Here is a 26,735-nt window from a genome sequence, read left to right on the forward strand (position 1 = left end):
CTTAAACTTGAGTACAGGCATTGGTCAGTCTTCTTTGCGCGAACTCTTGCTCCATCAAGATTTTATTTATTTTGCATTTCCAAACTCTGGCTCTCTGCTTGAGACCATAGAGATATTTCTGCAGTTTGCAGACAAGATGTGCCTTGCCCTTTGCAATGTAACCTTCAGGTTGTGCCATGTACAGCTCCTCTTCAGTATCACCATTGAGAAAAGCAGTTTTAATGTCAAAATGTCTTACTTCCATGTTTTTAAGGCCGCAAGAGTAAGAACAGTTCTGAAGATGCTTTGTTTAGCAACTGGTGCAAAGGTGGCATCATAATCTTCCCCATTATTTTTGAGAAAAGCCCTTTGCTACTGATCTTGCTTTATATCTGTATTTTTCCTTCAGAGTCACACTTTGTGTTAAAAAACCCACTTACATCCAATATCATGTTTTCCTGGTGGCAGCTCCATAAGCTCCCAGTAATTAAGCTATCATAAGAGACTCCTTTTCTTCATCTGCAGCTTTAATCTGTTTTTGTCTTTCACAGACAAGCAATTTCTTCATGTCTTTCCAGGACTCTGGCTTAGGCTCTGGTGATACACGAGCAATGTAAGATAAGCACTTGGGTGGAATACCCTTGTTACATCTTGTAGAATACCTAACTGAAGGTAGGGGCTGCTGCTCCACTTCCTCTTCAGCACTAATGGGAGAACTTTTGACCTCAATTTCGTTTTACTCATCTTCAGAGGCCTTTATCTGAACCTCATGCTCATGCTGAACTCTTTCATTTGTCTCCTGACCCTTTAGAGATACTGAGGTTTCATCAATCACCACACTTTTGCTTATTGTTACCCTGTTAGTGTCTCTGTGCAGAATCCTGTACCCTTTTTAAGATTCACTGTAGCCTATGAGCACTCCTTCTGCATGTGGTTCTCACTTTGTGCATTTTTCCTTTGGAACATGTACAAATATTCATCTTCCAAAGATGTTAATATGCCACAGATCAGGTTTCTTTCCATGCCATAATTCACAAGGAGTTCTTTCAGTCACCTTTCCACATAATCAATTCTGGATATAGCACACTGTCATGATGGCTTCTCCGCAGTAAGTGGCTGGCATGTCTGCATCAAATCGCATGCTCTCCACTTTCATAAAGTGTCCTGTTCATCCTTTCAACCACACCATTTTGCTCTTGGTTATAAAGTCTGAAATGCTATCTCATATTTTTTCAAAATGTCTTCGTATTTGCATATTCTGTACCATTATCTGTATATAATACTTTGGGAAATGTAACAAATTTGTTGCTTGCATGGGCAAGATATTCCTCCAGTTTTTCAGAAACTTCATCCTTTGTGTGCAGGAGGTACTCCATTGTATATCTTGAGTAATCATCTATGAATGTAAAAAAATACTTTTTCTTTCCTGGGGTCTCATTTCTCATAGGCCCACACACATTCGTGTGAATCAACTGCAAACAAGGTTTCCTTGTCATTTTAGTTTTCAAACAGGTTGCACAATTTATTTCTTCACTGCATGGTTCAATATTGACACCTCTGGCATGTTGATTTAGGGATCATTTCTTAATAGAGTGTGGATTCATGTGCCCTAGTTGACAATGCCATGTGTGGATGCAATTACCATGATCTTTCTGTGAGGCAATGTTCACAGATTCAGTGCAATTCAATTGATAAAGCACACCTGTAAGTTTACCTTCTGCCACTGTATGATGTCCATTTATAATAAGACATTTATCCACTTGAAATGTCACTACATGTCCCTGGTTAGTAAGTTTTCTCATGGATAGCAGATTACCTTGAAGCTTGTGCACATACAGCACATCCTTAACAAGTAGCTTTCTAGTAATGTTTGGGGAAACTGGACAGTGGATGTACCCTTCCCCCACTCCTTGAGAGATCATACACTGACCATCAGCTGTAGCAATACTTTCATCATTAGTCTTCAAAGTGAGTGAAGAAACTTTTTTTTATCATTGTACCATATGTCTCTGAACATGTAACCATTATCCCCCCCTGGAACGCATAATCTGTTGTTTCAAACATGTAAACTGTCTTTCCTTCAGTAAACTGTAAGTCACATTGAACCCACCACTAGGATGGAAAATGTGGGGTAAAAATGCAATAAATAAATAAATAACACTTGTGGTACCTGAATCAATACACCATGCCTTCAGTGAAACAGCATTGCACTGGTGCCTAAAGCAAACTTGACACTAGAATTGTTTTCAGGCTTCTTTACAGCCTGTTTAGCTTTCTGCTTAGAATTCTGGTTTATTCTAGCTTTCCACAATCTGCAGTCTGCCTTTAGATGACCAGTCTCTCTTTAAACAAAGCATTCTCTGGTTTCATAGTTCCTTGTAGGCCCCTTATACTTACAGGCCTGTGTATGTAAAGCTGTTTCAGCAGTGGATTTATTGCCAGCACATGTGCTTTCAGCAATGCAATTCTATGCATCCAGAAGCTTTCCTTTAACATACTCTAAAGTAAGTTCATGATCTGGTCTTGCATATAAAGCAGTCACTAGTGCTGTTGCAGGAATTGAGATAGGAATTTGTGATGCTTCAGGAGTCAGACAGCACACACCAGTATGAGAGAGAAATCTTCTTTATTTGCCAGCAAACAAAGCAGGACATCAGTTCTAGCTCTCTTCTCTTCTCTTAGCTCTTTGTGTCTTTCTCTCAGCTCTCTGTGTCTTTCTCTCAGCTCTCTGTGTCTTTGTCTCAGCTGCTTCTCTTCTTATGCTGTCTTCTCCTTCTTCTGTCTGTTCCTTCTGTCCTTCTCTTTCTTCTGAGCTCCTTCTGACGTAAACTGCTTCTGCTCCCACTTAAATAGGGTCCTAAGCCCTCCTCCTAGCCTAGCCCCCTTTACTCCCAATTGGTTAAGAAACTGATTGGCTACCTTGCCTCAACCAATCATTACTTTTGAAATATCAGTTACATAGGTTCCAGACATCCTAAACTGACCTGTGACCTGGGGCCCCTCATGCCAGACATTTGGTCTCCAGTCTCTTACATTTCTCATTATGATTGATGTCTCATCTATAGCTTAAACTGGATTCCCTTAGAGACTAAGAGGCCCCATCTAACATTGGTTATTCTCATATTCCTAATCAGCTTCATACTACCTACTAACTAAACTCTGGCATTCATTAAAGAGGTCAAAAGTCAGTCTTACTTAATAGCATACATATCAGGCTATTACTTTCAAGATCATTTCTACATTTTACCTATAATTAATCAAGGAGAAGAGAGCTGACTAGTTCTGACCTTTTTCACCTCTCAGCTCCATACACAGAACTAGCTAAGACCATAGTTAATTCAAAACACATGTTGATCTCCTCACTGCAGCCTTAAACAGCAGACAAAGGATCATTTTAAAAGTAACACAGAGTTGAACAAACATCCTACACAGAATTATTAATTTACACAGAATACAACATATTCTAAAGTAAGCATTCTTATAAGACATATTCTAAATATCAGGAATATCTAGAATTATTTAGAATCTAACTATTTCCTTATAACAAAATCTACATATCAAGAACTTCTGAAATAGTATTTCAGCCTTTTAAACTTCAGCATGTCTGGCTCATTCCTTTGTTCATTCATAATAGTTTACAGCTGTGCCAGCATTTAGCAATCCATCCCTCACAAGGGTCTTTCTGACCTTTCTGACCCAGCCCGGCAAGACTTTCAAATAATATGAACCATCTGGCATTCCTTCACTTCATTTACAGAGTAAAGAGTTGAAATTTGAAATAAGAATTCAATTCAAATACCAAGCTTTTAACAGAATTAACCCTTCATATGATTTCTTATATATAATTTCTCAGAGTAAACACTTTCTTTGCCCATGGCTGCCTCATTCCCCCCTTTGAGACTAAAATCAGCTTATGCAGAGATAAGTCTCACATCTCAAACTCTGGAGACTATAGTGATCCTAACTAGGAATAGACTTGTGAATCACCATTACCCTACTTGTTAAGGTCCGACGGCATACTGCCGAAGCACATGAGGCCAAGAAACAAAACAACAACCCTGCTAAAACTAAGACTATTAGGGAAATGAACAAGGGACGTATCCAGGAGGTCAATGACCACCACCAGGAGGTAAGGTCTAATCCTCCTCGGTAATCCTCCACATTAAGGCTGGCCAACTGTAGGACTTTATCCATGGCATGCCTAACTACATGCGTCCTATTTATGACAATAGTACAGCACTCTGAAGAATTTAACACTGTGCAGAGACCACCCTGGGCTGCAAAGAGATAGTCAAGGCCCATACGGTTATATCTAGAAACTATACTTAATTCATTAATTTGATCCTGCAATGCATTGACTACCACGTTCAGCTCATGAACTAAAACATGGAGTAGGGATTGAAGTCTCCGGGTAGCCATACCTAGTTCAGTAATACCCGCTACCGGGCCTCCAATTGGAATCCAGGCCGTGGCAGAAAGGGCTACAAGTCTCTTTTTAGTCAGAGGATAAGTAGAATTAATATACTGGAGGGCTAATTCAATCGCCTCATCCTCTGTGGCAACGGAGGAGGGTAAGGACAAAGCCTCTCGCTTAGAGCGGTGCGGGGATAGTGGCTTAAGAGGAATAACTTTAGGAAAATAATTCAAGGTTACCAATACACAAAAATCATATGTGGAGGGAAGAATCATGTGGAGGACATTATCACAGAGCCAGTAATGACCAAGGAGAGGGCGACGAAAGTTCCCAATAAATGTAGGCACAGGATGGAGATTAGGATGCCCATAATGCGAGCCCCTATCCCAGGGGGAACGAAGAAGAAATGGAGACTTTGTACACCATAGGTGCCAATCCCCAATTGTAACAGACCGCTCATATGATGCAACCCCTTCATCCCCCGGGGACTTATGAAAGTAGAAAATAGGATGGGACACTATAGTCTTCTCAGTAGTATAGTTAGGAGCCAGATAATCACCTTGGTCATAATCTACAGGTATGGTAGTAGGGCACATAGGAGTACCTGGAGAAACTACCCACACAGGTTCCTCCTTCTCTGGGAGAACATTAGTATAGTTACAGGGAATGGGAAGAACAGTTGAGATGCTTCTTGTTAAACAAAACACTCCAGAAGCTGGATAGGGAGACGTAAAAACTGGCCTTAGAGAAGATTCAGAGGGGGAAGTAGCATTATAAAAGGACCACCAAGTATAATCCTGGCTCCAAGGACCTGAACTCGAAAAGTAGGGAGGTATAAGAGCTGGGAGTTGCACAGGGACAGGAACAGCTGGGACATCTGTAGTATAAGGAGAAAATCGGGAACACACAATACAAGGGGAAGTAATCTTTGCCTGGCTAATTAGTTCCTGGACTGAGTGTAACCAAAGGTTGGAGCGAGTTGGGGTATTAGGAACAAGGAGGCAAGGAGTAGAAAACAACAAAAGCATCCAAACTACTAACATTTTCTTTCTTCCTAATCTAAAACAAATACAGCAAACTAATTAAGCAATAATATTTCAACAGTCTGTGCTAATCACAGATTACTCTAATATAGTGTTCTCAGTCTTTGAGTTCTTATACCAGTTGGGATAGACCCTCAACTGACAAGGATCAAGCTTTCAAATTCCAAGAAAGCCAGAATCCGGCAAGAAAGAGTCTCAGTATGAAGCCGAAGTTCAGCCGCTCCTGCAGTATGCAGTTGACCCTTCTTTTCAGCTAGTAGATTCTTTGGTTCGGGTCAGGCGCAACTTCAATGGCTCCGCTGGATCTCTTTCTGCTCTCCACTGTCTAGGCTCCGTCTGATCCGTGCTGGGCTCAGTCTGGTCAGCAGACTTAATTCGAGACCAATGGACCCATGGAGTTATCCCTGCGACCTTCACAGCTGCAGGGGTAGAAAGCAAAACAGTAAAAGGTCCTTTCCATCGGGGCCCCAAAGGCTGGAGCTTCCAGTCTTTCACCCAAACTCTATCCCCTGGCAGGAAGGAATGTACCTGAGCCTGGAAGGGGACAGGGTTTATTTCTCTCACATAAGACTGAAGCTCAGAAATTATCTTCCCCAAGAGGGCTACCTGCTCCTGCACCTGGGCAGACCCTAAAATCCCTATGTCTCCCTTAATTCCCTGTAAAATGGCTGGGGGCTTCCCATACACAATTTCAAAGGGAGAGAGGGCTGTTCCTTTAGTTGGGGTGCATCGGAGGCGGAAGAGGGCTAGTGGCAATGCCTGTGGCCATTTCAATTGGGTTTCCTGACAAATCTTTGCTAGGCTATTTTTCAAGGTTCTATTTGCTCGCTCAACCTGCCCTGAACTCTGGGGACGATAGGCACAATGCAATTTCCAGGTAATGCGCAATGCGCGGGACAGGGCCTGAAGTGTAGCTTCAACAAAGGCGGGACCATTATCTGAACCTATGGCAAGGGGCAGTCCATACCTGGGGATGACATCCCTAAGGAGAGCTCGAGCTACTTCTGTGGCTTTCTCAGTGACTGTAGGATATGCTTCCACCCACCCAGAAAAGGTACAGACCATAACTAAGAGATATCGGAGCCTACCGCTCCTGGGCATTTCTGTGAAGTCTATAACTAGGGACTCAAAGGGTGTTAGTCCTCTAGACTGAACTCCTGGTGGAATACGGGGTCCCTGACGAGCATTATTCTGGGCACAGAGAGTACATCGGGCAGAGGCAGTGGCAACCAGACTATCCAATCCTTCCAGCACCACTACTCGACTGAGTAGGCGGGCTAGTGCTGTTTTCCCTAAGTGTGATAGGTCATGAGCTTGAGACACTACAGGCCAAGCTAGGTGGCGTGGCACCAGAACTCTGGTATCAGGGAGATGTAACCAGCCATCAGGTCTCCTTACTGCACCTTCTTCTTGAGCCCATTTCTCTTCCATTTGGGTATACATAGGTGTCCATTCTTGCAGTCGAATTTGGAACAGGGGGGTCACAGTACTTGCTGGGGGTCCTCGAGCAGCTTCCTTGGCCACCCGATCAGCATGGCGGTTCCCTCGGGCCACTGGAGTATCTATTCTTTGGTGTCCCCTGCAATGAATAACAGCTACCTTCTTAGGGGCCCACACAGCCTCTAGCAGCTGAAGTATTTCAGGTCCATACTTAACAGGTTGGCCTGCAGCATTTATGAGTCCCTTTTCCTTATACAAAGCTCCATGAGCATGTAGGGTTGTGAAAGCATACTTAGAATCAGTATAAATGTTGGTCACCAGTCCTGCTGCTAACTCCAGAGCTCGTATGAGGGCCACAAGTTCTGCTTTCTGGGCTGAAGTTCCTTGGGGCAGGGCTCTTGCTTCTATCACCTTGTCCTCTGTCACCACAGCATAGCCTGCCAATCGCTTGGAGTTCTCCACATAACTGCTTCCATCTGTGAAATAAATTACATCTGGGTCCCTCCACGGAACATCTTTAAGATCTGGTCGACTGGAGTACACTTCATCCATAGTTTGGATACAGTCATGATCCGGTGGTCCCTCAGATGCTGGCAAAAGAGTAGCAGGATTAAATGTAGCCACTGTTTCCAGGTGTATCCGTGGATTCTCACACAAACTAGCTTGGTACTTAACCATACGGTTATTTGTAAACCAGTGGTTGCCCTTATACTCCATGAGGGTGAGAACTGCGTGGGGGACTTTAACAACCAGTTCTTGCCCCAAGGTCAACTTATCAGCTTCCTGGACCAGTAAGGCTGTTGCTGCAATGGCCCTCATGCAGGCTGGCCATCCTTTAGCCACTCCATCCAGCTGTTTAGACAGGTATGCAACAGGCCTCTGCCAGGATCCCATCATCTGGGTCAGCACACCCAGAGCAACCCCCTGTCGCTCGTGGACATACAATGAGAAAGGTTTCTCCACATCAGGAAGGCCTAACGCAGGGGCTTGGAGTAGGGCTTTCTTTATGGCAATGAAGGATTGTTGAGCAGTAGGTCCCCATTCAAATGGTTCCTTTTCACCCCCCTTTGTGGCTTGGTAAAGGGGTTTCGCCATTAATGCAAAATTTGGAATCCAAATTCTGCAGAATCCGGCTGCTCCCAGAAATTCCCTAACTTCTCTTCTGGACTTGGGTTGGGGAATTGCAGCTACCGCTTGCTTCCTACTAGCATCCAGTCTCCGACTTCCCTGGGAAATGCAAAAACCCAGATACTTCACTTCTGACTGACAGAGTTGGGCCTTTGAGCGTGAGACCTTATAGCCTGCATCCAAGAGTAGCTCCAGCAATTCTCTAGTAGCCTCAAAACACTCTTCCTGGGTCACTGCTGCAATCAGGAGGTCATCTACATACTGGAGTAAAACTCGCCTGGAAGGCTCAGATTTAAAAGTCTTAAGGTCTTGCCCTAGGGCTGTCCCAAAAATAGTGGGGGAGTTCTTGAACCCCTGTGGCAGGCGGGTCCATGTATACTGAAGCTTCCTTCCTGTTACTGGGTTTTCCCATTGAAAGGCAAAAAGCAATTGACTGGCGGGGGCCACCCGAATACAAAAGAAGGCATCTTTTAGGTCTAGTGTCGTGAAATGGGTAGCTCCAGAAGGTATCAATCCTAGCAGGACATATGGATTAGGCACTACAGGATGTAATGAAATAGTGGATTTGTTGACCACTCGTAAGTCTTGGACTGGCCGGTAGTCCTCAGTCCCTGGCTTCTGAACTGGCAATAGTGGCGTATTCCATGGAGACTGGCAAGGTCGAATAATTCCATGGGATAACAGACGATTCAAATGTGCTTGAATCCCTTCCAGAGCCTTTCTGGGAATTGGGTATTGGCGAAGATGGATTGGCCGGGCACTTGGAAGTAAGTCTACATGTACAGGAGGAATATTTCGGGCCAACCCTGGGGGATTATCTTCTGCCCATACCCCACTGACCTGAAAGCTGTCTGCCAGGGGTAGGTCAACTTGGCCATGCGACTGATGCAGCCGCCATTCTTCTTCAAGAGGGCAGCAGAAACTCAATATACCCTTAGGGCTGGATGTCGGGGGCCGAAAGGAGACTGAAGTCTGGCCATCAGAGTCAAAAGAAATTTGGGCCCTAAGCTTGGACAGCAGGTCTCGACCTAACAAAGGGATTGGACAGTCTGGCATATACAGGAATTCATGAGTGACTATGTGTGAGCCTAATTGGCATCTACGGGTTGTCAGGAAGGGCCTCCGGTTCTGCACCCCCGTGGCTCCCACCACTCGGACAGTTTTTCCAGACACAGGCGCTAATCGCTCCGTCACAACAGAATGTTCAGCTCCTGTATCAATCATGAATGGAATTGAGCGGCTCCCTATAGTTAGCTTGACCATAGGTTCCTGGGAGCCCAGTTTATAGGAACCCGGTCTGTCCTATTCGTCCCATTCTGCCATCTCGGCTATCCCGATGATGTCAGATTCAGGAGGCTCATATCTTCCCTCTCGAACTCGGCCTCGGCTTCCTCGATCTCCTGGTCCCCTTCTCAGTCCCTGGCGCCTCTGGGGGCATTCATCTTTCCAGTGCCCTCTTTCCTTACAATAGGCACACTGATCCCTCTCCAATCTTGGTCTGGGATTCTCCCCCCTTGGCCGGGATTGATTGAAGGAATCTCGGGCCCTGGCTGGTGGTCCGGGGTCCCACTTTGGCTTCCCATTAGCTAGAAGTCGACCTCGGTTAAGGGTGGAATTAGTAATGGCTGCCGCTAAAAGGTCGGCCTTCTTCTGCATCTTCCGGTCAGCCTCTCGGCGCACCTCCTGATCTCTATTAATGAAAACCTTGGTTGCGATCTCAATTAGCTGGGTGGTATTCATCCCTGCGAATCCCTCCTGACGCTGCAACTTCTTCCGGATATCTGGCATACTCTGGGCCACCAATGCGCTATTCACCATTCTCTGGTTTTCTTGGGCTTCAGGGTCAAATGGGGTGTATGTTCTGTAGGCTTCAATTAGTCGCTCTAGAAAGGCCCCAGGGGATTCAGTTGCCCCTTGGAGAATTTCAGAGACCTTTGCCAGATTAATGGGCCTCTTTATGCCTTTCCTCATACCTTCCAGTAAGTCCCGGCAATAGCCAGACAACAGTTCATAGTGCTGCCCATCATTTGGATCCCAATCTGGAGCTGCGCGAGGAAACCGAGCTCTAACCCATCCCTCTGGGTCCTGTGTCCTCTCGGGAACACGCTCTCGCGTGATGGCCTCAGCATTTTGCAAAATCTTCCGCCTCTCCTCAGTTGTGAAGAGGGTCAGGAGAAGTTGTTGACAATCAGTCCAGGTTGGGTTATGGGTGGCCATAATGCTAGTCACTAGGTCCACCACTGCCTGAGGCTTTTCAGTATAAGAGGGGTAATGCGTCTTCCAATTCAGGAGATCGGTGGTTGTGAAGGGTACATACTGGTAGGCCTGTGCCTGTATAACCTGACCCTGATTATTAGGATCCGGTCGAGTGGTAGTTACCTGACGAAGTGGCAGAACTCTCGAGGAAGTGGGAATGGAACCTGAGGTAGAGCTAGGAGCTACCCTCCTATCATGCTCAAAGGTGATTGCAGCAGGTCTAACCCATTCAGTGGAGGTGTGTTGAACCCCTGAGGGATGGGGAGGGGTACTCATAGACTGAGAGGTGGTCACAGGTGAGTCAGTCCATTGAAAGGGATGCCGGGCCCCTAATGAGTGGGTAGGGGTACTAGAGGGAGAGGCTGGGCTGTCAGGAGTTGAGGAGTCAGGGAGTGGAGCCCAAAGTGGGTCTTCGGAGGTTAACAGGGGAGGATGTGGCACAGAAGGGTAGAGGCCAGGTGAAAAGTCCAACCTAGGGTGTGGCAGGTTTGGCACAGGAGGGGAAGAACTATCCGGAGAAGCCTGTGCTGGAGAGGCTTGGGCTGGGCGGCGTGGATCTCTAGGGGTGGCACGGAACCCCAACAATGGGCCATAAGGTGGTGGCTCAAGATCTGAGGGATCATCAGAGAGTATGGGTTTCTCAGACAGGGTAGGGGCGGAAGCCACCGATTGGGTGGTAAGCTTCCTGGGGCTCTTTCCCTCTTCTAGTTTAGATTTTCTAATCTTTCTTTGAACACGGCCTAACATGAATTTTACTGGGGATCCCATATAAGTTTTCAACCAGGAGGGAGGGTCAGTCACAAGGCTGTCCAGGAATCTATATAAGGGAGTTGTTCAGAATATTCTGATTCTCCTACTACTATGCTATAGACCTTCCGGATTACTTCAATATCTAAGCTGCCACTAGGGGGCCACCCCACTCCCATAGATGGCCACTCAACTTCACACAAGGTTCTTAAAGTACCTGAGCTTAAAGTCTGTCCATAGTCATTAATTAAAAAGCCTTTTTTGAAATTTCTAAGCATACAATCTAGGGGGGTAACAATTTGTCTAGATGATGTCCCACCCATAATGCTTACAGTTACAACACACAAAAAGGGAGGGAATTTTTGAGAGTGCAGTAAGGGGTCCGCACTCTCGAGACACTAGGTAGACAGACAACAATCGCTTCCTTCCGTTGCTGACCAATTGAACTCGCGTTAATTGGAAATGCAGCTATAAGAAGTCCGCACTCAGTTAGCATTCACGCATCACACATTCCATACAGAAAATCCCACCCAACAATTTCAGATTTCTCAAATACAGATAAGCTCAAGCGTTTTCGCTTCTAGTCCCCGCGACTAGAAGGTACTAGGGCCTTTGCTGAGAATTGATCAGATTCTCCTTCCTCAATTTTCTTGAGGGGCTGGTTTACAATTTCCTAGCTAGGATTACAATACAAAATACAGAATACATACCCGGCGAATGTTCTCCAGTCAGTTGGGTGCTGGGATTAATGCAGGATTCATCCCACCGCTGCCACCAAGAATTGTTGCAGGAATTGAGATAGGAATTTGTGATGCTTCAGGAGTCAGACAGCACACACCAGTATGAGAGAGAAATCTTCTTTATTTGCCAGCAAACAAAGCAGGACATCAGTTCTAGCTCTCTTCTCTTCTCTTAGCTCTTTGTGTCTTTCTCTCAGCTCTCTGTGTCTTTCTCTCAGCTCTCTGTGTCTTTGTCTCAGCTGCTTCTCTTCTTATGCTGTCTTCTCCTTCTTCTGTCTGTTCCTTCTGTCCTTCTCTTTCTTCTGAGCTCCTTCTGACGTAAACTGCTTCTGCTCCCACTTAAATAGGGTCCTAAGCCCTCCTCCTAGCCTAGCCCCCTTTACTCCCAATTGGTTAAGAAACTGATTGGCTACCTTGCCTCAACCAATCATTACTTTTGAAATATCAGTTACATAGGTTCCAGACATCCTAAACTGACCTGTGACCTGGGGCCCCTCATGCCAGACATTTGGTCTCCAGTCTCTTACATTTCTCATTATGATTGATGTCTCATCTATAGCTTAAACTGGATTCCCTTAGAGACTAAGAGGCCCCATCTAACATTGGTTATTCTCATATTCCTAATCAGCTTCATACTACCTACTAACTAAACTCTGGCATTCATTAAAGAGGTCAAAAGTCAGTCTTACTTAATAGCATACATATCAGGCTATTACTTTCAAGATCATTTCTACATTTTACCTATAATTAATCAAGGAGAAGAGAGCTGACTAGTTCTGACCTTTTTCACCTCTCAGCTCCATACACAGAACTAGCTAAGACCATAGTTAATTCAAAACACATGTTGATCTCCTCACTGCAGCCTTAAACAGCAGACAAAGGATCATTTTAAAAGTAACACAGAGTTGAACAAACATCCTACACAGAATTATTAATTTACACAGAATACAACATATTCTAAAGTAAGCATTCTTATAAGACATATTCTAAATATCAGGAATATCTAGAATTATTTAGAATCTAACTATTTCCTTATAACAAAATCTACATATCAAGAACTTCTGAAATAGTATTTCAGCCTTTTAAACTTCAGCATGTCTGGCTCATTCCTTTGTTCATTCATAATAGTTTACAGCTGTGCCAGCATTTAGCAATCCATCCCTCACAAGGGTCTTTCTGACCTTTCTGACCCAGCCCGGCAAGACTTTCAAATAATATGAACCATCTGGCATTCCTTCACTTCATTTACAGAGTAAAGAGTTGAAATTTGAAATAAGAATTCAATTCAAATACCAAGCTTTTAACAGAATTAACCCTTCATATGATTTCTTATATATAATTTCTCAGAGTAAACACTTTCTTTGCCCATGGCTGCCTCAGTGCATCATAGCAGTTTGTCAATCCACTGAGCAGTAAAGCAGCAATGTGGAAAACTTTAATGTCTTCACTAACACCTCTGAGTCTCTCCACCATGTCTAGCACACTGTTTATACAATCTTGCATGCATTGCTCTTTCTCTAGCTTAGTCTGATACAGTTTTCTGATTAAAATTTATTACTTAAATTTTGTTTCTCATGCACTTTCTGTAGTTCCAGCCACATGCGCCTGGCAATCACACATTTGCAGGTATGAACGATTTGATCATCTCCAACAAAGAGCTATAACATTTGAGCCTTGAGGTCTCTCTTCAGCCAAACTTGAGTAACAGGATCCTGCCTAGGCTCCTCTACACATGTCCACATACCGCGTCCTTTTTTACTATGAATTTCCATATCTGATAATTATGGTATGTGAGCTGTGGTGCTTTGAACTGTTCTGAAGCATTGCCCATGGCTGCCATCCGTTGTGCACTGTCTGTACTCACTGCACTGTTGTGCAGAGCCTTTTACTTTAGAACACCTTTCTGCTGAAATCTTCTTTTCCCAGCTTCAGGTCTGGGCCCATAACCTGTTAGCAGAGTCGCTTTTGCAGCGTTATTGACAAGACAGAGAGCTGATATCAGGAACAATAAACTTTTAATTCAAACCAAGTGAACATAACAAAATGGATATTTCAGATCACATGTTTTCCTTCCAGCTGCTTTCTCTAACAGAATCACTCATAACAGGGAGCAGAGTTGCCAGGTGGCCAAAAACAGCCCAATTTTGACACCAAAAATAGCTATATAATAATATATTGTCAAGCTATCTTCAGTTTTGACAACAAAAATAGCTATGTGTGGAACGGTGGGGGGAGTCTCTTCCAGTTTTTCTTATTCATAACGCTAGAGGAAATATCTGGCCCTCAGCATATTTTCTTATGTTACCAAATGTCATAATGATCTTGTGTCTAAATTGAGGGATATCCCACTGTGTCCAGGACAAACTTACTAAATGCATATTGTAACCCTCACAGAACAGCATGAAGTGAGAAAGAAAATCAATCTGCAATATTGCACTCCAAACACTTTTTAATACTGGTAGAAACTTTTTAATACTGGTAGAAACTGGAATAACGGTTCTGTTTGTATGTAACGCATATATGGCTGGACTCTGTATATTTTTTATTTTTGTTCCATTTGTACCCCGCGCTTTCCCACTCATGGCAGGCTCAGTGCGGCTTACATGGGGCAATGGAGGGTTAAGTGACTTGCCCAGAGTCACAAGGAGCTGCCTGTGCCTGAAGTGGGTATTGAACTCAGTTCCCCAGGACCAAAGTCCACCACCCTAACCACTAGGCCACTCCTAAAAGTTAGGCACTAGGAGGTCTATGTAAAGCCAGTGTTCTATAAAGGGTGCCTGACCTTTATAAAATACTAACATATGCGCAGGTCACGCCTAACTTTGGGCATCGGACATATGCCTGGTTCTATCAGGCGCGGGTAGGCATTATTCTATAGCATGGCACCTAAACTTTTGGGAGAGTGCTGTGACCTGCCCATTTCCCTCCCATGGCCACACCCCCTTTTCGGGTTGCATGTGGAAAATGTTAGGCGCCATGTTATAGAATAGCATGTAACTCCAAGACATGCAAAAGTGGACAAAAAGACCTAAGCATCTTATTCAGTAGTTCAACCAAATGTAAAAACATTACAGTTAGTGAGATTTGCTAAAAGGATCACAGTTCTTCACCCTGCAAGATCAGGAAGTCAGATTGTCAAAGCAAACTATTGCACAAACGACACTATTCAGACAGTGTTGAATGATTCACCAAATAAAATCTCTGTCTTACTCCATCTCATCTGAGTAATAGTGTTTCAGTTTCTTATAATACTGCTGTACTTGAGTACTATACAGAGCTGAACCTGGAAATAAAGTTTTCTAGGGTTATTCTGTAAATTTATAACTTGCTGATCAGTAGATTGTGCCCATATTGTTTTATATAACAACCTAAACATAATTAAGCCTTAGGAATCCACACCAACTACGACATGACCCTTCCTGCTAACAGAGGTCTCACAATCCATAAAGCAAACACAGAACACACCCAGGACCAAACCTCCCCTCTCCTCCCCCTCCAAGCCCAAGACAGGGCATTACATCGCTGAAATCCATTGGCGGCCTATGACAGACAGGACACTGCTTTTGACCCATTCAGCACTACCAATTCCTCTTCTTTGCAATTTGCTTTCCAGCACTAAGGAGCCAAGTAAAACAACCCCTTTCCATGCGGTGTGGCCTGTTTGTGCCCCGCAGTCTGCTTGCCAGCTGCCAGCATTCTCCCTGTTGCCTCCAGCACAGGCCCTGCCTGCTTCTGCCTTTACATCGTTCGGCTGCTGCTCGGTGGCCTCGCGCAAGGTTGGGTCCATGGTGTCCTGCAGAGCCTTGATGATTGTGTTTGGGACTTCAGGTCCATGTCTGGCATGTGGGGGTCCCGGTGATACTCACACTGTGTATTCCACTAGAGAGAAGAGCTGCTTGCTGCACTACTGTGCACATGGACCCGCTGCTCCACAGCAGCAACTGGCGCGAAAAGAACTTAGGAAGAAGTGATTGAATGAGGGGGGGGGGGAGCATTTAAAAAGTCGGCTGGATCCCACCTCCCTTGCCCTCTTATTGGAGCGTGAGGGGAAAAATGCTCCATTCCACGGGCCACGGAGGTGAAAACTGCCCAAAAAGTTGCGACCAGTGACTGTTAAAAAAAAATTCCCGAAGGGGGCTGTGGGAACCCGCTCAATTCTGTGGGAAAACGCGGAACTGCCATCTTTGACAGGGAGGGGGCACTTCTTGTATCTTCATGCTATCCAAAAATAGGACATACACTCTGTGAACTGTGACTAGCATCACACTGACACACACAGGTTCTACACAGCACTGAGAACTGTTGTCGCTAACACAGACTGCATTAACAATACGTAGCTTAATAATGTCACTATACAAAAGTCATCCAAGTGATAAATTAGGTAATGTTGGAACTCCAAAAGATATAGTATGCCCGTCATGAAACAGTCAATTGTTCTATAACCCTACAACTAATTTTCGTGTCAGTAATTGTAAAGTATCAGAGAGGTGATGCATATTTCAAGATATATATAAGGACAGCTTGGAACAGTATAGTTAAAATGAAAGATCTGATAACTTATGCAATTTGTTTTGAAATCTACTTGTTTTTCTTTCCTTTTACACATAGTAACTTGAACCTGTTTCCAGAAGACCTAATGTGGTCTAAAAACTGAGTGAAAACCAGCATAGCAAACTTAGACGTGTATACTAATCGCTTATCAGGATTTCTTGTTCACTGTTGTGCCTTTGGATAAGAATTATGCAGTTGTGTGATACAACAATGCATCCATTCATGCTGTAATTCAGACAGACTAGCTTTATTTGATTCAATTAATACACACAAGTACAGTTGTATTTGTTAAATCAAATGCACGTTTTTAACCTCAGAAGGCATTATAATATTAATTCTTGTCCTTAGCAGAAACTACTTACAGTTGTATTTGTTAAAACAAATGCATGTTTTTAACCTACTACTACATATCATTTCTAAAGCACTACTAGACGTACGCAGCGCTGTACACTTGAACATGAAGAGACAGTCCCTGCTCGACAGAGCTTACAATCTAATTAGGACAGACAGAACAAACAATAGATAAGGGAATATTAAAGTGAGGATGATAAAATAAGGGTTCTGAACAAAGTGAATAAGGGTTAGGAGTTAAAAGCAACATCAGAAAGGTGGACGTTTAGCTTAGATTTGAAGACGGCTTTGTAAAAACTACTTTACAGTTGTATTTCTTAAAAGAAATGCATGTTTTTAACCTCAGAAAGCATTATAATATTGATTCTTGTCCTTTGCAGAAACTGCTTTCTGAAGTGAAAGTTCAGGTGGAAAATCCCATCAGGGGTCTTCACATTAACATCACTGCCTTGTGTCCTGATGGTACCAGAAAACCAGGCATGGAAGGATGCACAAATGTGAAAAACAGTGACAAAGTAAGTCCCCCCCCCCCCAAAAAAAATAAAAAAAACCCTACCACTATCAGTCTATATTCCAGTACATAGAAATGCTTTACACACAGACCCAGTGGTATACCAAGGGTGGGGCAGTGGGGGCAGTCCATCTTGGGAGTAGGCAGCAAGTGGTGGGTGCGCTGAGCAGTCTCATGGCTGTTGGCTCTGCCGGTTCCCTGCCCCCTACATAAGTACATAAATATTGCTATACTGGGACAGACTGAAGGTCCATCAATCCCAGAATCCTGTTTTAAACAGTGGCCAATCCATACGAACAAAAGCCCACCTGATTTAAACAAAGTGTCTAGCAGTGGAGGGAGTGTGTGTGCTGTCCCTGAAGTGATGGGACCTCTGCTGTATCTGGCCTCCGATGTAATTTCCTGTTTTCCTCATAGGCGGGACACGAGGCAGTCTGTGTTAAATCATTGCTGGCCACAGCCACGGCACCCGAGCGACAACATCGGCTCTGCTGCCTAGCTGACATCAACCAGTACCTATTTTATAAAGGTTTGCTCCCCCTTATCTCAAAACCAATAGGAGGAAATATTTTTTCACTCAATGAATAGTTAAGCTCTGGAACTCATTGCCGGAGGATATGGTAACAGCGCTTAGTGTATCTGGGTTTAAAAAATGGTTTGGACAAGTTTCTGGAAGAAAAGTCCATAGTCTGTTATTGAGATGGGCAAGGGGGAAGCCACTGCTTGCCCTGGGATTGGTAGCATGGAATGGTGGTGCTGATTGGGTTTCTGCCAGGTACTTGTGACCTGGATTGGCCACTGCTGGAAGCAGGATACTGGGCTAGATGGACAATTGATCTGACCCAGTATGGCTATTCTTATGATAACATAAACTAATAGTGGTTCTTCAATTTGACATATTTGGGGCTTTTGATTCAGTAGATCGTTGAGAAACTTAGCGAGTTGGGTCTAGAAGGCTTAGTATTTGGTTGGTTCAAAGGATACTTGGAAAATCTTAGCTACACTGTGCTGAAAAGCGGTGTTCATTCTGATTCTTGGGAACTGATAAGTAGTGGCCTCTCAGGGTTCGCCACTGTCTATATTGTTATTTAATCTTTTATGTCCAATCTGGGCACAATTTCTTTGCCTGCAGCTACATCTTTATTTTCATATGCAGATTATATTTTTGTTTTGGCACCCATTCACTCAGATCAACCACTGACGTTTTCAATTATTGATCAATGCATTACCAAGGTAAAATTATGGGCTCATAATCATTTACTTAAACTAAATGCAGATAAAACTAATCTTTTGTGGTTCAGTAATTCTCTGGCTGATGTCCCTGTAGCTGTCCCTTTATCAGATGGGGTACTATTATCAGTAACACAACAATCTCGGGTATTTAGAGTTCTTCTGGAGCGTTGTCCTTTGAGGTCCCGTAGATAATCCTGCTTATTTTCGAAAGAGAAAAACGCCTATAGTGCGACCTAAATCGGGAGATAGACGTTTGTCTCGCAAAGGCGCCCAAATCGGTATAATCAAAAGCCTATTTTGGGCGTTTCCAACTGCACTCCGTTGCGGAAATGAATAAAGTTGACGGGGGCGTGTCGGAGGCGTGGTGGAGGCGGAACTGGGGCGTGGTTATCAGCCGAGGAGAGATGGGCGTCTTTAGCTGATAAAAGAAAAAAAAAGGCGTTTTTACCGCGATTTTGGGTCACTTTTTTTTTACCCTTTTTTTCATGAACAAGTCCCAAAAAAGTGCTCCAACTGCCCAGATGACCACTGGAGGGAATCGGGGATGACCTCCCCGGACTCCCCCAGTGGTCACTAACCCCCTCCCACCAAAAAAACCCCACTTTACAAACTTTTTTTCCAGCCTGTATGCCAGCCTCAAATGCCGAAACCACCTCCATGACAACAGAATGTGTTCGATCCTGTCACAGCCTTTCCCTGGGTCAGATGTGGCTCTCGGGTGCAGTACAGGGTCACATCAGCATTGCATTGTGGTGGGTGTAGGGTATTGGGCTCCGTGATTTCATTAGCTTGTGTTACAGTCTCACGATGTTGGTAGTTGGTAGGCTCTTCTCCCATGGTGCTTTTCCCCCTGCCTACTGGGTCAGAGTGTGCCCTGTTGTGTTTCCTGTTGTAGTCCATGCGGTAGTGGCCATTTTGTAAGCCAGTTTTAGTTCCCTTTCCTGTGTTAGCCACGTTACAGAACTTAGTTCTTCCCTTGAATGTGGCTGAAAGAGGGCATTGTACAGCATTCTGCCAGCTCTGACCTACTGCTCATCTCAGTACCAGGGAGACTCGTTGCCAGTGGGGCACAACCTCTGATCTGCAGTTAACTGTGAGTAAAGGCGGTTATTCCAATAAAGGACGTTTTCGGAGAGATTAGTCTTCAAGTGTCAACTGGTGTGCCAATGTTATATAGCAGCAACCAGTCCTAGAGGCCTGCATGTATGCAGGTCCCTGGAGCACTTTTAGTGGGTACCGCAGTGCACTTCAGCCAGGTGGCCCCAGGCACATCCCCCCCCCCCCCCACCTGTAACACTTGTGCTGGTAAATGGGAGGCCTCCAAAACCCACTGTACCCACATGTAGGTGCCCCCTTCACTCCTAAGAGCTATGTACATTTGTGGGTTTTGGGGGAGGGGGGTTGGGTGCTCAGCACCCGTGGTAAGGGAGCTATGCATGTGGGAGCGTTGTCTAAAGTCCACCGCACTGACCTCTAGGGTGTCCAGTTGGTGTCCTGGCATGTCAGGGGGGTGAGTGTACTACGAATCGTGGCCCCTCCCACGACCAAATGGCTCGGATTAGGACGTTTTTGAGCTGGGCATTTTTAGTTTCCATTATTGCTAAAAAAAACAAACGCCCAGCTGAAAAATGTCCATTTTTTCGAAAATACGGTCTGTCCAGTCTCTTCACGTACCCGTTTTCGGACATAGACGCCCATGGAGATAGGCGTTCGCGTTCGATTATGCCTCTCAATGTCCTCTCACAGAAACTGAGGACCAGGTTGCAGCTGCATCAGAACACCGCAGCAAGGGTGATTTTTTTTGTTGTAATAAGTTTGATAGTGTCTCTCCCTTGTTCATAAGGCAATTTATGGTGCAGTATCTGTTTTTTTGATTGGAAATTGAATTTTTCTTCTTCTTTTGAAAATGTACACTGTTCATTGTTTGCTATTTTTCTCTTTGCCTAGTGGTGTGAAATATAGTAGGCATTGGAAAGCTTCTTTGTTGTTTTTTTTCAGTTTCATTATAGAATAAGTTGCCTTTGGACCTTAGGTTACATCCCTCATATTACTCTTTTAAGAGGAGTCGTCAATTAATGTCCACACACTCATTTCCCAATTAGCATGTGGCCATTAGCGCACGACACCTTTTTACTAGGTAATAAGGGCTCCCGTGCTAATCATGTGCTAATCGTTTGGTGTGCAGCATTGTAGCTGTGCTAACCGATTAGCACTGGACACACCTACTGTCCTCCCCCAAACACGCCCCCAGCATGTGGGAAGTGTGCACACGTGCCAGAACTACCGTGGGATGCCTGAGCGCTCTCTATGGTAGTGAATTTTCCCACATAGTAAGCATGTTAGAGCTTACCACCGTTTAGTAAAAAGGACCCCATAATTTCAGAACAAATTATAACTACAATGGAGAACAAATTTCAGGGAAAAAAAAAATCTTCAACAAATTTGATTTAATCTAGTAGAATTTACAACCCTGAATCAGAATATAACCTGTCATGCATGGTTGGGCTGAAATTTATACTTCACTGTCTACATAGAATTATGTCATGTGGCACTGGTCTCGAAGCCGATGGCAGATTAGGACGAGGAGTGGCCTAGTGGTTAGGGTGGTGGACTTTGGTCCTGGGGAACTGAGGAACTGAGTTCAATTCCCACTTCAGGCTCAGGCAGCTACTTGTGACTGTGGGCAAGTCACTTAACCCTCCGTTGCCCCATGTAAACCACATTGAGCCTGCCATGAGTGGGAAAGCACGGGGTACAAATGTAACAAAAATACATGAAACTTACTTTTTGTTTTTGGAAGAAAAGCCTGAAACATTTGTCAAACAGAAAGAAGTCTGTAATATGATGCACAACAAATATGGGGAGCTCAGTTTTGTCATGATCACCAACTTTACATCCAAAATACAGTTAGGCCTTGGTTCATCAGTGGAGTCATGATTCTTTGCACCTTCAGACAAAACTCACCAGAAATGTAGCAGAAAGAGTCACACGTTTTCTGCAATATTTTTGGTTTAATTAGCCATCAGCTATTCATCAACTTCTCCTAGAAGCAATATAAAAATATATGACTAAATGAAGTTGTAGCACAGCACAGAGAGGGTTCAAAGTACAGAACAAAGTCCAAATGTCGAAAGAAAGCACCAAGAGCCTTTGAAATCGGGACAGAGATCCTTTAATCACACAACTTGTATAACAATCTTCTAAAAGTGACCCAACACGGGCCATGTTTCGGCGCACAGTCCTCGCATCAGGGGTCTGCATCAAACACAAAATACATAATCGTAACAAATAAAGGGCCCTGTTTACTAAGCAGCGTTATAGGCGTGTTAACATTTTTAACGCACGTTAACCATGTGCGTGTCTACAATATCCCTATAGGCACCTACATGGTTAGCGCGTGCTAAGTGTAGGCGCACTAAAAACACTAACGTACCTTAGTAAACAGAGCCCAAAATGTGACAAAATAAATGAAGTTGTAGTACATTTAAACTGAACGGTGTTCATTGTTGACTCAAATTTGTTGAAACAAATTTCTGGAAAACCATACATTATGGAAAATTTGTTATTCATTTCTGTGATCTGCATCCAAAAATCTATAAGAAACTATCATAGAAGGAAAAATTATGTTGTCCAGTGCTGCACTTCTATGAGGTATAGTTAAAGATTATGTGAAAAAGTCAGTAATAAAGTATGCCACCTATTTTCTTACTGGATTTATTGGCATATAATTCTTAGTAGCAAGATAGTGTGTACTGTTTACTAAAGTGCACATAAGGTTTAGTACACTTTAGTACAGTGACCCTTTTACCTTTGTTGAAAATGAAAGTTCTACCATATCGCCCATCATCCTGTGGTGTCTCTAACTTCTCTGAACTTTCCTTCATTTCTCATTCTTTTAATTCACTAATGAACTTTGTCTTCTATTGACTACCATTTTGATGTTGGTGAGTACCTTGGGTGACATGTTGCAAGACCTTTTTGCCCCAAACCCTGTGGTTTTACTTCTTCTGCTCTTAGATCTTTTCCCTTCTACATTTCTTTACCCCTTATCATCATGCTCAGCATACCTTGTGTTGCAAACTTCTTGAGTTCTATCTGAATGTTTTTTTCTGTTTGTGCTTTTTTTCTTCTTCCTCTGTTTCTGGGTCTCCTAAGGCTCGCTTTGGTGATTTAGATAGATTGTTTTTGAAATTTACCCTTTCTACCATCTTTTGCATTCAGATTTGGCCCGCCTTCTTCATTGATCTTCATATCCTTCATTCTTCTTGATTGTAACTTTTGTTTAAATAGGACAATTATGAAAAGTCTCTCCTCTGACTTCCCTGTGTTTCATTTTCTCCTGTGGTCATGAGATCAATTTGCATGCACTGTCTCATGCGTATTCATTGTGGATATCCTGAAAACCTGACTAGCTGGGGTTCCCCCAGGACGGGTTTGGGAATCACTGTCATAACCCAATGACTTTTTATGATCCTTTGCTCTGAAAATGCCCCATATCATTTGTCATCTTGTCTTTCACTATGCATGCTGTTCCTTCTAACCAAGCAGCTTCTTTTCAGTAAACTTTACTCCTTTGTTGACCATCTCCTTTTTTTCAACTTTCTTTATTTCATTGTCTTCTTTTCACTTGTGTTCCAGTCCTCTTTTTCTCTATGATTTATTTGCATCTGTAACTAACAACTCCTCCCTGACTCTTTTCCAACTATCTACAATCAAGCTCTAGTTTCCTCTGTAGATAACTACAGTATGCTGATTTAAAGGAAACTTCTTTCAATTCTGTTCTAAAACTAATATTCTACCTCTTCCCAGATTTGACTTTAACTGCTAACATCAATTGCTCTCTTTTCTCAATCATTTTACATCATTAAATTTCTTGATGGTGCTCGTCGTTGGCAACTTTATATTTGTTTACCCTGGGGAAATTCACTCTCAACTTTATTGAGACCACTTCAATCTTTTGTTTCTTCTTCTCTGATGGGCAGAAGCAAACGCGGGCGCTAAAGGCTATTAGTGCCATACTAGTGCCCACAATTTTTAACCGCCCCATGATCAGAGCCCCCAAGCACGTGAAACAATGTGCTCTCTAATCTGAGTATGCTTTTAGCTTTCCAGCCATTGTTTTAGTCATAGTAAATAGTAAATGTTGGCAGATATGGTCCATCCAGTCTGCCCAACAAGTAGCCAGATTTGAATATTACACTCTGCACAAGTTCCACTGCTTCATGATTAAACACTAGTATACATAATCTCAGTCTCTCTCTGTCAATTTTGGGGCACAGACCATAGAAGTCTGCCCAACACCGGTCCTACTTTCCAACTACTGGAGTTGCCATTTATAAAAGCTTTTATGGACTCAATTCCAAAAATATAGTGCAGCTTTTAATTTTTCCTATTAATAGGACAAATTTAGATTGTCCATCAGTTAAAAAGAGGAATCAAAAGTCTATCAAAATGCCAAAATTTGGAATAATAATCCCTGTTAGATTCTTCAGATTTCATTTTATCTTCATTTTTGAAAGGCTTTTAAAATGTATTTATTTTTAATTAGTGATTGTAAATGTTATTTAGTTTATCAATAAGGAAGATTGTTGTAAATTACTTCTAATTTGAAGTTCTTTTTTGTAATCCGCCTTGCATCCTCAATGTTAAAGGCAGAATATAAATATATAATATAAAGCCCACTCCACCCTTGATCCTGATCTGTTATTGCCATTTATGTGTCCCAGACTGTAGAAGTCTGCATGACATTGGTCTTACTTCCCAATATCTGAAGCTGCCGTCAAAGCTCTGTCCAGTTATGAGGTCATTTAAGTTTTGGTTTAATTGAATTCCATACTTTTTCTATATAGTGTTCCTCTGTGCTTATCCCACATTGCCATTTTTGTCTTCACAACCTCCCACTGGAGGGCATTCCAGGCATCCACTACCCTTTCTGTGAAAAAGTATTTCCTGACATTTCTCCTAGTCCTCCCATCCTGCAACCTCAACTTATGACCTAGTTCTACCACTTCCTGTCTCTGAAAAACCGTAGTGTACATATTAATACCTTTTAAATATTTTAACATCTTCATTATATCCCTTCCTATCCTTCCTTTTCTCTAGGGTATACATATTGAGGTCTTCAAGTCTTATATGTCTTTTGGCACAAGCCCCATATCATTTTTGTCACCTTTCTCTAAACTGCTTCAAGTCTTTTGATGTCCTTAGTGAAATATAGCTTCAAAAAATGAATACAATACTCCAAACTGAGCCTCACCAACGACTTGGCATTAACACCTTTCTTCTACTGAATGTGCGTCTCTCTATGCATCCTAGCATCCTTCTGCCTACAGCCACCGACCTTGATACATTATTTTGCTGCCTTAAGATCTTCTGACACTATGACCCCAAAGTCCCTCTCCTGATCTGTGCTTTTCAGCCTCTCACCCACTAGCAAATACAACTTTTTTGGGTTTCTACCCCCTATGTCTATCACTCTACATTTCTTTGCATGGCATTTTAATTGCCAAATATTACATCATTCTACTAATCTTTTTAGATCACTTTTCATGTTGTCCACTCCATCTGGAGTGTCCTCTCTGCCAGACCCTCGACCATTCTTCTAAGTTTTGGAGATCCCTTCTCATCGTTTCTACTCCCTCCAGGGTATCCACTCTATTGGCTATTTTTGTGTCATCCACAAAAAGGCTAACCTTTCCTTCCAACCCTTCAGCAATATCTCCCATAAATATATTAAACAGAATAGGCCCCAGCACCGACCCCTGAGGAACTCCACTGCTCACCTTCCTTTCCTCCAAGCAGATTCCATTTACCACCACCCTCTGCCACCTGTCAGTCAACCAGTTTCTTATCCAGTTCACCATTTTCGGTCCTAAGTTCAACCCTTTCAGCTTATTCACGAGTCTTCTGTGGGGGACCGTATCAAAGGCTTTGCTGAAGTCCAAGTAGATAACATCTAGCGCACATCCTTCCTCCAGTTCTTTGGTCACCCAGTCAAAGAAGTCAATAAGATTCGTTTGGCAGGATTTTCCATTGGTAAAGCCATGTTGCCTCGGGTCCCGTCGGCTTCTAGAAAGTTAACTATCCTTTCTTTCAGCAGCGACTCCATTATTTTTCCTACCACCGACGTGAGACTTACTGGTCTGTAGTTTCCCACTTCTTCCCTGTCTCCACTTTTGTGAAGAGGGACCACATCCGCTCGTTGCCAATCCCGCGGAATCTCTTCCATCACTAAAGATCTAGTAAATCTTTAAGATGTCCCGCCAGGACCTCCCTGAGCTCTCTCAGTATCCTGGTATGTATCCCATCCAGCCCCATAGCTTTATCCACCTTCAGATTCTCCAACGGTTTATAAACTCTTTCTTCCATAAACGGCGCACTATCTACTCCATTCCCAGACATTCCCTCGGCAGCCAACCACGGTCTTTCTCCAGGATTTTCCTCCATGAACACTGAAGAGAAATAATTGTTTAGCACTTTCGCTTTATCTTCATCACTCTCCACATAGCCATTCTCATTATCTTTCAGTCTTGCAATTCCATTCCTATCTCTTCTCCTCTCTCCAATATATCTGAAAAATGTCTTGTCACCTCTCTTTACATCTTTAACCATTTTTTCTTCCGCTCGCGCTTTTGCTAGCCATATTTCCTCCTTCGCTTTTTTGAGTTTAATCCGATAATCTTTTCCATGATCCTCTCGTTGCATTCTTTTGTATCTCTTGAACAAAGCCTCTTTTGTTCAAGAGATATAGAAGGAGATGGTACCCGAATTATAGCTACGTAATGCAAGGTTCCACGTTAGGAGTCACAGACCAGGAAAGCGATCTAGGCATCGTCGTTGATGATACATTGAAACCCTCTGCTCAGTGTGTGGCGGCAGCTAAGAAAGCAAATAGAATGTTAGGTATTATTAAGAAAGGAATGGAAAACAAAAATGAGGACGTTATAGTGCCTTTGTATCACTCCAAGGTGCGCCAGCCCCTCGAATATTATGTTCAATTCTGGTCACAAAATCTCAAAAAAGATATAGTGGAATGAGAAAAGGTACAGAGAAGGGCGACGAAAATGATAAAGGGGATGGGAAGATTTCCCTATGAGGAAAGGCTGAAGTGGCTAGGGCTCTTCAGCTTGGAGAAAAGACGGCTGAGGGGAGATATGATAGAGGTCTATAAAATTACTACTACTACTTATCATTTCTATAGCGCTACTAGATGTACGCAGCGCTGTACACTTGAACATGAAGAGACAGTCCCTGCTCGACAGAGCTTACAATCTAATTAGGACAGACAAACAGGACAAACGCGATAAGGGAATATTAAAGTGAGGATGATAAAATAAGGGTTC

At 43.3% G+C, this 26,735-nt stretch overlaps 1 protein-coding gene across 1 annotated transcript in view; it reads left to right on the plus strand.

Moving 5' to 3' along the window:
* The window catches only part of ITGB8 (integrin subunit beta 8), a 321,665-nt gene that overhangs the window by 207,522 nt on the left and 87,408 nt on the right, over positions 1 to 26,735 (plus strand). Inside the window, 1 exon segment of the mRNA XM_030201630.1 lies at positions 17,030 to 17,164. Coding sequence (XP_030057490.1) covers positions 17,030 to 17,164 — 135 coding nt within the window.

Source organism: Microcaecilia unicolor, chromosome 1, assembly GCF_901765095.1.
Source record: "Microcaecilia unicolor chromosome 1, aMicUni1.1, whole genome shotgun sequence".
In the NCBI taxonomy this organism is placed as follows: domain Eukaryota; kingdom Metazoa; phylum Chordata; class Amphibia; order Gymnophiona; family Siphonopidae; genus Microcaecilia; species Microcaecilia unicolor.